The 13,645-nt window shown below is 42.8% G+C and overlaps 1 protein-coding gene across 1 annotated transcript; it reads right to left on the reverse strand.

Annotated features, from left to right (window-relative positions):
* Positions 1–2,968: 2,968 nt before the first annotated feature.
* Positions 2,969–5,888, reverse strand: LOC119274796 (premnaspirodiene oxygenase-like). The gene is made up of 2 exons (XM_037555521.1): positions 5,307–5,888; positions 2,969–4,237 (listed from the first exon to the last, which is right to left on the reverse strand). The coding sequence occupies exons 1-2, from the start codon at positions 5,763–5,765 to the stop codon at positions 3,173–3,175; spliced, it is 1,524 nt and encodes a 507-aa protein (XP_037411418.1). The 5' UTR covers positions 5,766–5,888; the 3' UTR covers positions 2,969–3,172.
* Positions 5,889–13,645: the final 7,757 nt, after the last annotated feature.

Consider the following 13,645-nt stretch of genomic DNA (forward strand, 5'->3'; position numbering starts at 1 on the left):
CGGGATATAGTTAATAATGATTGAAATTACCTGTTGACTATCCCCTTCATGATGGTGTAGTCACTTTCTTCTTTAAGTAGTGAGTCCAGTACTTCAACTTTTTTTTCTCAACTTTAATGTCTAACAAGATCCAGTAAAAACTATATGCGCACACGTTTGCATGTTTTAATTAAGAGAGCATGTGCATAACACTAATCAACTACCATAACCCTATACACTTAATTATTAGCCATTAATGAAATCGGGAGAGCATCGGTTATCATACATTCATTGTCGGCTCATCTTCATTACACGACACCGAAAAAATCAAATTAATACAAGTTCATACATATATATATAATTCATACAACACTTAAATGCAACAAACAAATAACTCTCTAGTTAAACCATTTAAATGCAACAACAAATGCGATCAAGATTGCAACTAAGGTAACAATTGATCCAACAGCATAATGATACCAAGCCTCATTATTAATTGCATATTTTCTAATCTTTCTAATCTTCAAGCGCATTTTCTCCATCTTGATCTTGTGATTATCGACGACATCGACAACATGCAACTCTAATTCCATCTTCTCCCCCTTAATTCTTTTTAATTTTTCTTTCAAATACTCGTTTTCTCTTTCAACTAAATTTAACCTCTCGACAATAGGGTCGGTTGGAATTTTCGGTTCACATACCTCCTAGATAAAAATATCCATGTCAACTTGATGGGCATAATTTGTCATAAACACGAAATGCAGCAACTAGTTTTAAAAGAGAATATACCACATCCGAATCATAACAAGGGCGAGGGCCGACGGGGGTGGATATCAAAACCATGTCACTATGTATAACAAACAACGTACGGGTAAGATAATCATACGAGTAACTATATCCAAATAACACCAACATCAATTTGATAATGTAAAACATTCATGAACAAGAGCCTCACCACAAGGTGGTGCCGGCGACGGGACGGTGCGGGCGATCGACGGTGGTTACGACGGAGATTTAGAAGGCACTAAGTAAACCACACCTACATATGCAAACTAAGTGTTATTTTTGATCTCAAATTGCATATAAATTAAATACTAGCACATATAATTCCTTCCAAATTACTAAACTCACAAATTAATCACTATACAAAGTATTTCAAGAGCTAATCTAGCAATGAGAGATGAAAGGACAAAGTTGCTAACCTTTGTGATCATTTGAATGGATGGAGGCCTTCAAATCTTGATAAATTTTGGGCAAAATATGTGATGAGCTCGAGGAAGAGGGGAAGAACAGAGGAGGAGAGGGGAAAGGGAAAGAACAGAGCGAGCTCGGGTGGGCGAAGGGTTTATGTAGGACGACCTTTAGTACCGGTTCGTAACACAAACCGGTACTAAAGATGCTGGAGGGGCCCTAGACCGACAACATCCTGCCACTACTCACTTTAGAACCGGTTCGTGACACGAACCGATGCTAAAGGTTCGCCACGAACCGGTACTAATGAGAGCGGTCGGCTAGCCGTTGGAACCGGCACTAATGGACACATTAGTGCCGGCTCAAAATCAAACCGGCACTAATGTGCTTCACATTTGACCCTTTTTCTATTAGTGCATGTTCGGCACAAACATACCTTCCCTTTATGTGCCGCATTCATGCTAGTCCAGAATGTTGCATTCATGCCTGTCCAGAGCGACACAACCAGTCACTCGAGCTGGCATTAGCAACACGCCAATCGAGAGTGCTGCCCGCGCCGCGTCCAGGTCTTCACTACTACAATATGGTCATATTTTCCAAATGACCATTATACTCCACATATAGTAAACATATATCGCTCGTGTATCCTTACCGACAGTTTTGAGGCGAAATTTTGCTACTACAGTATGTTTCATATTTTGTATTGTTTTGTAAATGACCATACACTCCTTAGTACAGTAAAAAAAAACATGGCTGCTGTATAGTTACCACCGATTTCGAAGCGGACATTTTGCTACTAAGATATGCTTCATATTCCATAGCATGGTAACATGGTATGATCAAGCAGGGATGATTGAATGAATCCAAATTGACCATGGTATCATTGAGGACTTCTTCGTTGCAAGCAAACAAGCGGTGCTGAGTTGGAGAAGTCGAAGTATATGTTCCACAGGTGCCAACTACGGTAGAAATATCCAACGATTCTAACTTCTCTAACTTTGTCCAAATTTTATGTATACATATTAATAAAGGGATTAATGCTTTTGTCCATTCGTCATGCAGTTTTGCAGAAAACCCCCCTTTATTTTACAGTAATTAACCCCTGGTCCACCTTTAATACGCAGAAAATAAATCGTTTTTGTCATTTTATAGAAAACCCCTATCCTTTTCTGGTAATAAAACTGCAGTACATCTTTAAGTGAGAAAACAAATCATTTTTTATGTTTTAGCGGAGACCCCCTGCCTTTTCTGATAATTAACCCCCAATCCATCTAGAGCAAATACTACTCTTCTTAAAACATCCATATCTTTTACATCCTAACTCTAATTTTAACATGTTATATATGAAGTTTGATTAAAAAATATACACTCTGAATATGATGTTATTTTACATATTAACCATTTTCAAAATGTCATTTAGGATGCAACCTTAATCAATAGTGCATGATCTATTTTTCCGTCGTACCGACATCGATCCAGATTGCAAGCGAACACCTCAACAAAGCCAGAGTGAAGACGAAAGAAATCGTCGATAACCATGATTCAAGCCTCGGCAAAACCTCGCATGCGAAAAAAAGCTGATTTATAATCTAATGCGGACAAAGAGATGCCTTTGCAAGACCTAGTCATGTCTTGGGTCATGGCTATTGGGTTAGTGGCAATGTGGTATTTTTTTATTCTCCCATTACCACGGAGGAGCTTTTTTGCTAGTAGATAAAATATCAAACTTCTCACTTTGACCAATTTTATGAAGAAAATTATCAATGTCTGAAATTCCAAATCATTATTACTAGATTCGTAATGAAATATATTTTCACAATTTATTTATTTAGTAGTGTAGTTCTTTACATATTTTGCTACAAATTTGTCAAACATATATAATGTTTGACTTAACTTAATACACTTTATATGTAATTAGGAAGGAAGTACATGGATATGGTACGTAGGTGCCAGATATAGCATACGCATGGAGGGATCCACGGACGCATGCAAACAAACATAGCTACGCCATCGCGGCCGGGACGAAGGGTGTGGCGAGGAGCATCAGCGGCGTGAGGCGGCGCACGCCGAGGCCCGGGGCCTCCTCCATGTCGACCTCGGCCACGCCCTCGGGCAGCGACCAGTCGAAGTGGTAGAGGAGACCGACGAGGGCGAGCTCCATGCTGGCCAGCCCGTAGTTGAAGCCGGGGCACATCCTGCGGCCGGCGCCGAACGGGAGGAACTCGTAGCTGCTGCCGGTGAAGTCCACCGTGCTGTCCTCGAACCGCTCCGGCAAGAACTCCTCGGCTGCTTCCCAGTACTTGGGGTCGCGCCCGATGGCCCACGCGTTGATGATCACGCGCGACTTGGCCGGCACCGTGTACCCTTCCAGCTCGCATTGGTCGATGCTCTCCCGGGGCACCAGCAGCGGCGCCGGCGGGTGCAGCCGGAGCGCCTCCTTGATCACCATCTTCAGGTACTGCAGGTTGCTCTCCTGCAGGTCGGCCTCAGTCACCACCGCCTTTCCCTTGAACGCCTCCCGGATTTGGCCCTGCAGCTTCTTCATCACCCGCGGGTTCCGCATCAGCTCCGACATCCCCCACTCCATCGCCGAGGCTGATGTTCCCGTCCCGCCCCCGAACATGTCCAGGATGATGGCCTTCATCCTGCTGTTGTCCAGGTGGAACCCGAAGCCACCTTTCTCCTGCAAGCTGATGAGCACGTCCACGAGGTTCTCGTCCATGTTCTCGGCGCCGGCCTTGATCTTCTCGACGCGGGCGGCCTTCCTCTCGTCGATGATCTCCTGCAGGATGGCGTCTACCGTCTTGTGGATGTCCTGGAGGCTGCGCTTCATGCCGGTGAGCTTGGCCAGCACAGTGGTCCACGTCGGGAAGAGGTCGGGGATGTTGAAACCGCTCGCCAGGCCCACACCGGACTTGATGGCCGCCTGGAACTCCGCCGCGTTCTTCCGTTTCTTCCCGAACGCCGCCCGCGCAACGATGCTGTTGGTCACATTGTGAAACATCACGCTCAGGTTCACCGGCGCCGACGGCCCCGCCTGACGGATCTGGTCAACCCGCATCCTCACCTGCATGTGCATGCATGCGCAGCGTGCATAGCCATCTAGTTAAACTCCATTCATATTCACACGTACTCCCTCCGTCCGAAAAAGCTTGTCCCAAACTTGTTCCTCAAATGGGTGTATCTAGCACTAATTTGATGCTAGATACATCCATTTAAGGAACAATCTTTTCCGCACGGAGGGAGTATATCTCATCTTTCATCGAAATAATTCCCAAACACTAACACATCTCACATACAAGAACTCCTCTTGCTCTTCTATCTCTTCATTCATAAGGTTGTAGCCTTGTACTCCCTTCGTTCGAAAATACTTATCATCAAAATTGATAAAAAGAGATGTATCTAGAACTAAAATATGTCTAGATACATCTTCTTTTATCAATTTTGATGACAAATATTTCCGAACGGAGGAAGTAGGTATTTGTCTTTTGTTCAGGTGGCTGTTTTAGTATTACGTACTTGACTTCTGTTCACGTGGCCGTCTATTCATAATAAGTTGTAATTAAGTTCAATTCCTCTGTTGTTTTTTTGTTGCAACGTTCTATTGATTGGTCATGTTAGCGTAAAAGTTTTGAGCGCTTTTAAGGCCTCCTTTGGTTTAGAGGAATTTTGTAGGAATTTCATAGGATAGGATTTCTATAGGAAAAATTCTTTTAGAGCCCTTTGGTTTGTAGTAATGGAATCCTATTCCTTTGAAGGAATTCTTCCCCTCCACATTTCATAGGAAAATAAAAATTAGCCTATAGGATTTCTATAGGAAAAATTCCTTTAGAGTCCTTTGGTTTGTAGGAATGAAATCCTATTCCTTTGAAGGAATTCTTCTTATCCTCCACATTTCATAGAAAAATAAAAATTAGCCTAGACTCAATGAAAAAAATCCTATGATGTGAATCAAAGAGCATCTTCTTTCCTATTCCTACTCATAGGATTTGAGATGCATGTCATCTCATTTCCTATGACTTTTCTATTCCTATCATTTTCTTACCCTATGAACCAAAGAAGGCCTAATATAGTAGTACTCCGTATTACCTTACCTCCAGTCCAAAATAAGTAGCGACGTGGAGTATGTACTGTACCTCGTCCTCCCTTATGTGGCGGAAGGAGCGCACACGCTTGGGGCTGAGAATCTCGGCGGTGCAGAGATGGCGGAGCTTGCGCCAGTAGTCGTCAGATGGGGAGAAGAGGATGTCGGCCCACTCGTAGCCGACGATCTGGCCGGCGAGGAGCTTGGGCCGCGTGGCGAAGTTGCTGTCGTGAGTCTTGAGCACCAGCCGCGCCGTCTCCTTGGACGAAGCCACGACCAGCGGCGTCTGCCCAAGCTGCAGCATCATCAGCGGGCCGTGCGCGTCGGCCAGGTCCCGCAGCTTGCGGTGCGGTAGAACATTCACCAGGTGGTGCATGCTGCCGATCACCGGCAGCTTCCATGGCCCTGGCGGCGGCCTCTCCGTCATCGGGTTCAGGGCCGCTTTCAGCAGCTGCAGGAGCGCCACCGCCACCGCCGCCAGCACCAGCGCCTGGACGTAAACCTCGTCCATGCCTGAGTTACCAAAGCTCAGTGAGCTTATTCACTCTGCAGCAGCTACCTATCTTAGCTATGAAAAGAAATTGAACGAGTAGAATATGCTATTAATACTCCTTGTGGTGACTGGTGACTCGTTTGGGTTGCTCTGCAGCTGGCAGGGGGAGCGGGTATATATAGGCCGCCCAAAGTCGTTTTGCGCGGTAACGCTACTGGCGGTCTGCCACCATTTAGTTTTGTCATTTGTGCAAGTTATGGCCCACACACATGTACTGTATTCTTTGTATTGATTTCTCAGTTTCTGGTATTTCTATTTAGTGAAATCAATTGTCAGTCTTATGGCCCCGTAACACTTTCTCCGTTCCACAATGTAGTGTGTCCACGCTTTCCAAGATCTAACATTGACCATATCCGTTTCGAAAAAAAAAACATTGACCATATATTTAGCCAACGAGACCAATTGCGGTGGGAGCAAAAATTATACCATTGAATTTGTCTCTCGATAGAATTCAGTGGTATAATTTTTGCCCCCGCCACAGTCGGTCTAGTTGGTTAAATTTATGGCCAAACTTGGATCTTGGGAAACGCGGCCGCACTAAAATGTGGAATGGAGGGAGTACAACTTCTGTCAGTGACGTACACTACTCATACATCTCTCCCACCCAAATAAATCCACATACTTTATTTTATGTTAGAAAATTTAAATCACTCATATTTTAAAAATGTAAGTTCGTTTGTGAAATAATTTATACATTTGGATTCCTGGCACGAAGACATTTAGAACTAGACCAATCTTGAATACATTTCAAACATGTTTAAAAAAATTGACGTTACACATTTCATATGTGAAGCAAACCATTTTCAATAAAAGAAATGTGAACTTGTGAAGCCGATTACTTGTAAATGTATTTTTTGAAACAAGCCAATGTAAAATGATTTTTTTAATCTGCAATTGAAATGGATGTTATTTTTTAAAACAAGCCAGTGAAAAGTGAAATGTGGGTACTAAAATATCTTATTTATGAAAAGAAATTGAACGAGTAGAATATGCTATTAAAAATATTTTTTAAATGAGTAAAATATGTTATATGAAATTAGCGAAGTCTATTTTAGAATGTATAAAATATGGTTAAAAATGTGTGATATATGTTATTTATGAAATCTTTTATGAAACGACTGGAATATCTTATAAAATACTTTTTGAAATGAGTGAAATATGTTAGATGAAATGAGTGAAATGTTTTATTAGAGAATCTTTTGAAATGAGTGGAATATGTTATTACGAAATCTTTTTTTGAACTTAGTGTAATGAGTGAAATGTGTTATATGAATGAGTGAAATCTGTTTTAAAATGTGTAAAATCTGTTTCAAAATGAGTGAAATATGTTATATGAAATCTGCTTTTTGAAATGAGCGGAATATGTAATCATAAAATATGTGAAATGTTTGAAATCGGTATTTTATACTTTTTCAAAATATATTCAAGGTCGGCTATTCGCCATGAATTGAGATATGTAAAAAGTTTGAAAAACGATTTTTTGTTTAAAAAGTTATGAACCATCCAGAATGATATATAAGAAAAATAAATGTAAGTCTTTAGATGGAGAGGGAATATCTGTGCATGCATGCAGCGCTTCTCTCCTTCTCACTCTCTTACCTGAAACAACAAGCTGCAGGTGTGGACCCTTCTCTATTTGTACCGAGCTAAAAATGGGCATCTAATACAAAAAAAAATAGCACTAATCTAGAAGCAGAGAGGAACGATCAAGGATGTGTCCAAACCTAACGGTACCGTGCAATTTTCCATTTTGGTATATACTCCCTCCGTTCCTAAATATAAGTCTTTGTAGAAATTTCATTATGGACAACATACGAATGTATGCAGATGCATTTTAAAGTGTAGATTCATTCATTTTGCTCCGTATGTAGTCCATAATGTAATCTATACAAAGACTTATATTTAGAAACGGAGGGAGTATATGGCAAGTGGATGATGTGGGGATGGGTTAGCCCACGTCACCATGGTGACGCAACAAATGTAGTGTGCTGATGCAGGACCATTAGCTTATAGCGACCTGTTAACTTGCGGACACAGAGTGGGGTGGTTAATGCAATTTGTCTTCTCTAAGGGCAACTCCAACCCAAAACCCCGAATAGTTCGGCCGCGTCCATTTGAGTAAGCGGACAGAAAACACGTCTAATGCACAGGAGCAAATGGGTCGGCGTTCGTTTTCAATCCCCTTTCGACTCATTTCCATCCCTACTTTGGTGGGCCGCGTATGCGTCGAAATGAACGTGCACGGACGGGCGGGCGCGTGCCCTTGTCCTCCCCTAGCCCGCCCATCTGTGGCACAGACGCCCCTTTTCTCTTCCACTGCCCTCGTTCCATGGCCGTCCCAAGCCCGCGTTCCGAAAGCATTTTGCTCGTGTTCGTGGTTCCTTGTTGCCGGTGGGAGAGAAGCTACGACCGCCGGCGTCGCCCGTCGACCCCAACAACTTCCGCGAGGCGTTGCATTGCCGCACGGGGCCCGCGACCACCACCGACACCAACCTTGCCTTTGCTGCCTACGAGGGGAGCTCGATGTGCTCTTTCCAGTAGCGTCTCCGCCACGACCGCAAGGTGTTCAACACTTTTCTCACAAGGTACAATGGATAGCGGGGATGAGTATTTCTTTCACAAATTCATTTGCTAATCGGATGATTCGTCCTCGGATGATGCAGAGCTTGTGGTGGCTGCATTGGTCGTCCATGACCACATTAGTAGGAGCCGGCCTCGGTTCAGGGGATCAAACCCCGGCCATGCTCTAGCCTTGAACCGCAATAGGGAGAAAGGCCACACCCTTCCCTATGCCGATTACTTTGAGAATGCCGCACTCTTCAAACCATATCAATTTCGTCGTTGATTCCAAATGAGGAGACATGTGTTCAATTGCATTCAGGAGGGAGTGGTAGGATATGACTCATACTTTGAGTGCAAAGAGGATGCCCTTGGCAAGCTTCGCTTCTCTTCTTGCCTGAAATGCACTATGGCTATCTGCATGCTTGCATATGGAATTCCTGATGATCTTGTGGATGAGTATGTTCGTATGAGCGAGTCGATATGTCTCTTCTCAATGTATAGCTTCTGCAAGGCTGTGGTGGCGGCGTTTGGCCCTGAGTACCTGAGAGAGCCATCTGCCGCTGATACAGAGAAGTTGTTGGCGATCAATGCCGATACGGGCTTTCCCGGCATGCTTGGTAGTATAGATTGTATGCACTGGAAGTGGAAGAATTGTCCATTTGCTTTGCAGGAGCAGTACAAGGGGCATGTGAAAAGTTTCACTATCATACTTGAGGCGGTGGCTTCACAAGATCTATGGATATGCCATTCTTTCTTCGGCGTAGCTGGTTCTCACAATGATATCAATGTGCTTCAGCGTTCTTCAGTGTTTGCAAGGCTTGCAAAAGACCACTCTTCAAAGGTCAACTTTGAGATTAATGACCACCATTACAACAAGGGATATTACCTAGTTGATGGTATCTATCCTCAGTGGTCAACTCTTGTGAAGACCATATCCAATCCGCAAGGAGAGAAGAGACAGAGGTTTGCCAAAATGTAGGAGAGTGCTACGGAGGATGTGGATCATGCTTTTGGTATGCTTCAATCTCGATGGGGCATCGTTCAAAACCCTTCATTGACACGGAGCACTCAGAAGTTTTGGGAGGTGATGACTGCTTGTGTGATCATGCACAACATGATCGTGGAGGATGAGCATGGTGATAGCTAGCATCTACGACCAAGGGTTTGATTTTCAGGGTAAAAATATTGAGCCTGAGCATCCATCTCCTGCAATCTTCCAACAATTTGTCCAATTCCATCATAAAATGCATGATTGGCAAACTCATGTACAGTTCCAGGATGACTTGCTTGAGCACATCTGGACTCACATTGACAACCAGTAGATCTATCGGTTTAATCACTTTTTATGCAAACAAATTTTGATTGGGTTGTAAGATTATTTGATATTGTTTTTATTTTGAATGGGTTGTAAGACTATTTCAGATGTAGAACTATTTCCTGCATTTGATTTGAACTATTTGTTGTGCATGATTTTAGTATAAATGGCCTCCGGTGGATGAAATGCGGCCGACATATGGCCGTGTGTTGGCGCATGGCCGGCACATCCATAAATCTAGACGGACACGACCCCATTGCCACCCTCAAACGGATGAAAAGCGGATAAAACGGACGTCCGTTTGGGGTCGTGCGTTGGAGTTACCCTAAGCTCATGAGTAGTATAGTGTTAACATAATTATTTTTGAACACAATACAGACGCAGACGCATAAACAGATACACTCACCCTACAAAGGCACACACGTACACCCTACACCTATGAGCACCTCCGAGAGAGTTACATTATAGAAGCAAAATATATTCAATAACAAAGCAAACTACATAACTGTGCAAACCGATGTGCTAACGTAAATAATTTATTTCTATAAAATCTAAATCAGTTTATGAGAAATAGCAATCACGGTTGATTACATTAATCCGTTTCTAATTTCTCTTTTGAAAACTCGGAAGTTGGGTGGGCTGCATGCAACGGTGCTTCATCCCTCACGAGTCTGCAGGGATGTCGGGGATCCGTAGTATGATCCCTAGCGGTCCCCCTATTCCTAATTGGTCGTTATTTAATAGCAAAACCGACAAAATCCGACACCATGCGATTAGTACCGGCTACCAGCAAATGGTGCACGCAACAATTAATTTTAGTAAATATAATATGATAATTTGTTAGGAATTCCATGGGTACTGTAATACAACGATCGACTTGGGTCAAGATGATGATGCTGATACCCCTCTGTTATCAAATATAAGTCTCTCCACAGATTTTAATATGGATTAAATACGGAGCAAGATGAGTGACTACATCCGTATGTAGTTCAGATAGAAATTTATAAAAAAGATGTATATTTAGGAACGAAGGGAGTACGTCAAAATATTTATTGGGAAAGTACAGGGAATTGACCACTCTTCGTAACAGTAACAAGGAATGTTGTGTTGGCCTGTTGGGTGTGAGGTGTTATTAGAACTTAACCACCAAAACTTCGGCATTGTCCGTATATACGGCTTCATTTGCACCTATAGTAAGTTCTATGACTTTTCTTTTGTTAATGTTAGTTAGTCCAAATAAAATTAGTTCTAAGAATAACTGCAGCAGTCATAAATCTCGGATCACCATAATAATGGCTTATATGGTGATCGCGGCTGAAAAGGGCAGTATAGCCAAGTTGACGTACCGACCTCATACGGATGGAACGTCATGGACTGGATCGTCTTTTAAGGTATTTATTTCTTTTTTCTTGAAAACACACCAGAATGATGGGACTCATACGATCAAAAAAATTTCCTCTATGTTGGTAATGTCATAACGCCAAGATCGCCTTAATAAAGGCCTATAAGGTGATCCCGGCCGAAAAGGGCAGTATACCAAAGTCTATCATACTATCCTCACATGGATGGAATGGCATGGACAAGATTTTTTTTGTAAGGTGTCTCTTTGTTTTTCTTTAGTACACACCCGACTGATGGAACCCGAGGGTCAAACCAGACCCATGGAAAAATGGGGGGCTCGCACAGAGTAGGAAATAGATCAAGTGAGACGGTAATGAGGCCTACACGATGGCAACTTGCATAGATGGCGCGCACGGGGTTGTAGTCAATTCCTTCGCAATCATTATGTGGCACAACTAAAAGTCAAGAAAATCTAGTGATAGCCATAAAATATCAAGTTATGCCACATACTGAATTTTCCATATCTATATGGCCGAACATTGACTGACACTGCACCTGGCACCAACCGAATTTAGTGGCCATTATTTGTCGTAGGCTTGGTTCTCGTCCCGCGAGTATCAATTCCCAAGCAAGCATGTACATTGTACACTTGAGGTTCTTGTGGCACGAAAAGTCGAATACTTCTTCCATTCCATAATATTTGAAGTTGTATATTTAGATTAAGTCCTTTTAAAAGTTTAACTTGGTCTATAGAGAAATATATGAGCATCTAAAATACCACATCGGACTCATTAAATTTATTATAAAATATATTCTGTACTATACATGTTTTATCTTGTTGATAACTACACAACATGAAAATTGATTGCACAGTTGGTCATCTTCTAGAGAGACTGATAAGCCTTTCATGTAGTCATACAGATTACGCCTGCGCTAGGTTACGGCCGGTCGCTCGCGCGCCATTAGACCCTCCCCTCAGCCATAGCAATTGGATCCTTATCCCCCGAGTCGTCTTCTTCATGTCCTCCGCTTCACTCCTCTTTCTCATCCTCGTCCGCGCATAGGTCGACGCACCCACCACGCATGCTCCCATGCCTCGCCGTCGGTGCCGCTTTCCCCTCGGTGGCATGCCCGCCCATCTCGTGCCGTTTGCCGCATCCATCTCACGTGCTCCCTACACCTCGTTGCCGTCTCACCCCCTGGTTGTGCCGTTTCCAGCCAAAAACATTGTTCAAAGGAAAAATTGACATGGTTCCCGCAAAACATTGATGTGGTTCCAGCAAAAATGACATGGTTTTCCAGCATACATTGATATGGTTTCCAGAAGAAAAAAATTATATGGTTCAAAAAAAATTTATATGGTTCCAGCATAAACATTGACATGGTTCTGCAAAAATAGAAAATGGCAATTACATCGTTCTGCAGCACGTCAAACCCCACCCCCCACACCCGACCACCATCATGGCATCACCTCGCCTTGTCCATCATAACATCAATTTATAAAAAGACTTATATTTAGGAACGGATGGAGTACGTCAAAATATTGATTGGGAAAGTACAGGGAATTGACCACTCTTCGTAATAGTAACAAGAAATGTTGTGTTGGCCTGTCGGGTGTGAGGTGTTATTAGAACTTAACCAACAAGACTTCGGCATTGTCCGCATATACGGCTTCATTTGCACCTATAGTAAGTTCTATGACTTTTCTTTTGTTAATGTTAGTTAGTCCAAATAAAATTAGTTCTAAGAATAACTGCAGCAGACCCGTCATAATGCCCGGATCGCCATAATAACGGCTTATACGGTGATCACGGCCGAAAAGGGCAGTATAGCCTAGTTGACGTTCCGACCTCATACGGATGGAACGTCATGGACTAGATCGTCTTTTAAGGTATTTATTTATTTTTCTTGAAAACACACCGGGACCCATACGATCAAAAAATTCTCCTCCATGTTGGTGGTGTCATAACGCCAAGATCACCATAATAACAGCCTATAAGGTGATCCCGGCCGAAAAGGGCAGTATAGGAAAGTCTGTCATACTATCCTCGCATGGACGGAATGGCATGGACAAGATTGTTTTGTAAGGTGTCTCTTTGTTTTTTCAGTACACACCTGACTGATGGGACCTCGAGGGTCAAACGAGACCCATGGAAAAATGGGGGGCTCGCATAGAGTAGGAAATAGGTTAAGTGAGACGGTAACGAGGCCTACACAATGGCAACTTGCATAAATGGCGCGCACGGGGTTATAGCCAATTCCTTCGCAATCATTATATAGCACAACTAAAATTCAGAAAATCTAGTGATAGCCATAAAATATCAAGTTATGCCACATACTGAATTTTCCATATCTATATGGCCGAACATTGACTGGCACTCCACCTGGCACCAACCAAATTTAGTGGCCATTATTTGTCGTAGGCTTGGTTCTTGTCCCGCGAGCATCAATTCCCAAGCAAACATGTACATTGTACACTTGAGGTTCTTGTGGCACGAAAAGTCGAATACTTCTTCCATTCCATAATATTTGAAGTTGTATATTTAGAATAAGTCCTTTTAAAAGTTTAACTTGGTCTATGGAGAAATATATGAGCATCTAAAATACCATGACGTTCTCA

The sequence above is a fragment of the Triticum dicoccoides genome, chromosome 3B (genome assembly GCF_002162155.2).
Source record: "Triticum dicoccoides isolate Atlit2015 ecotype Zavitan chromosome 3B, WEW_v2.0, whole genome shotgun sequence".
In the NCBI taxonomy this organism is placed as follows: domain Eukaryota; kingdom Viridiplantae; phylum Streptophyta; class Magnoliopsida; order Poales; family Poaceae; genus Triticum; species Triticum dicoccoides.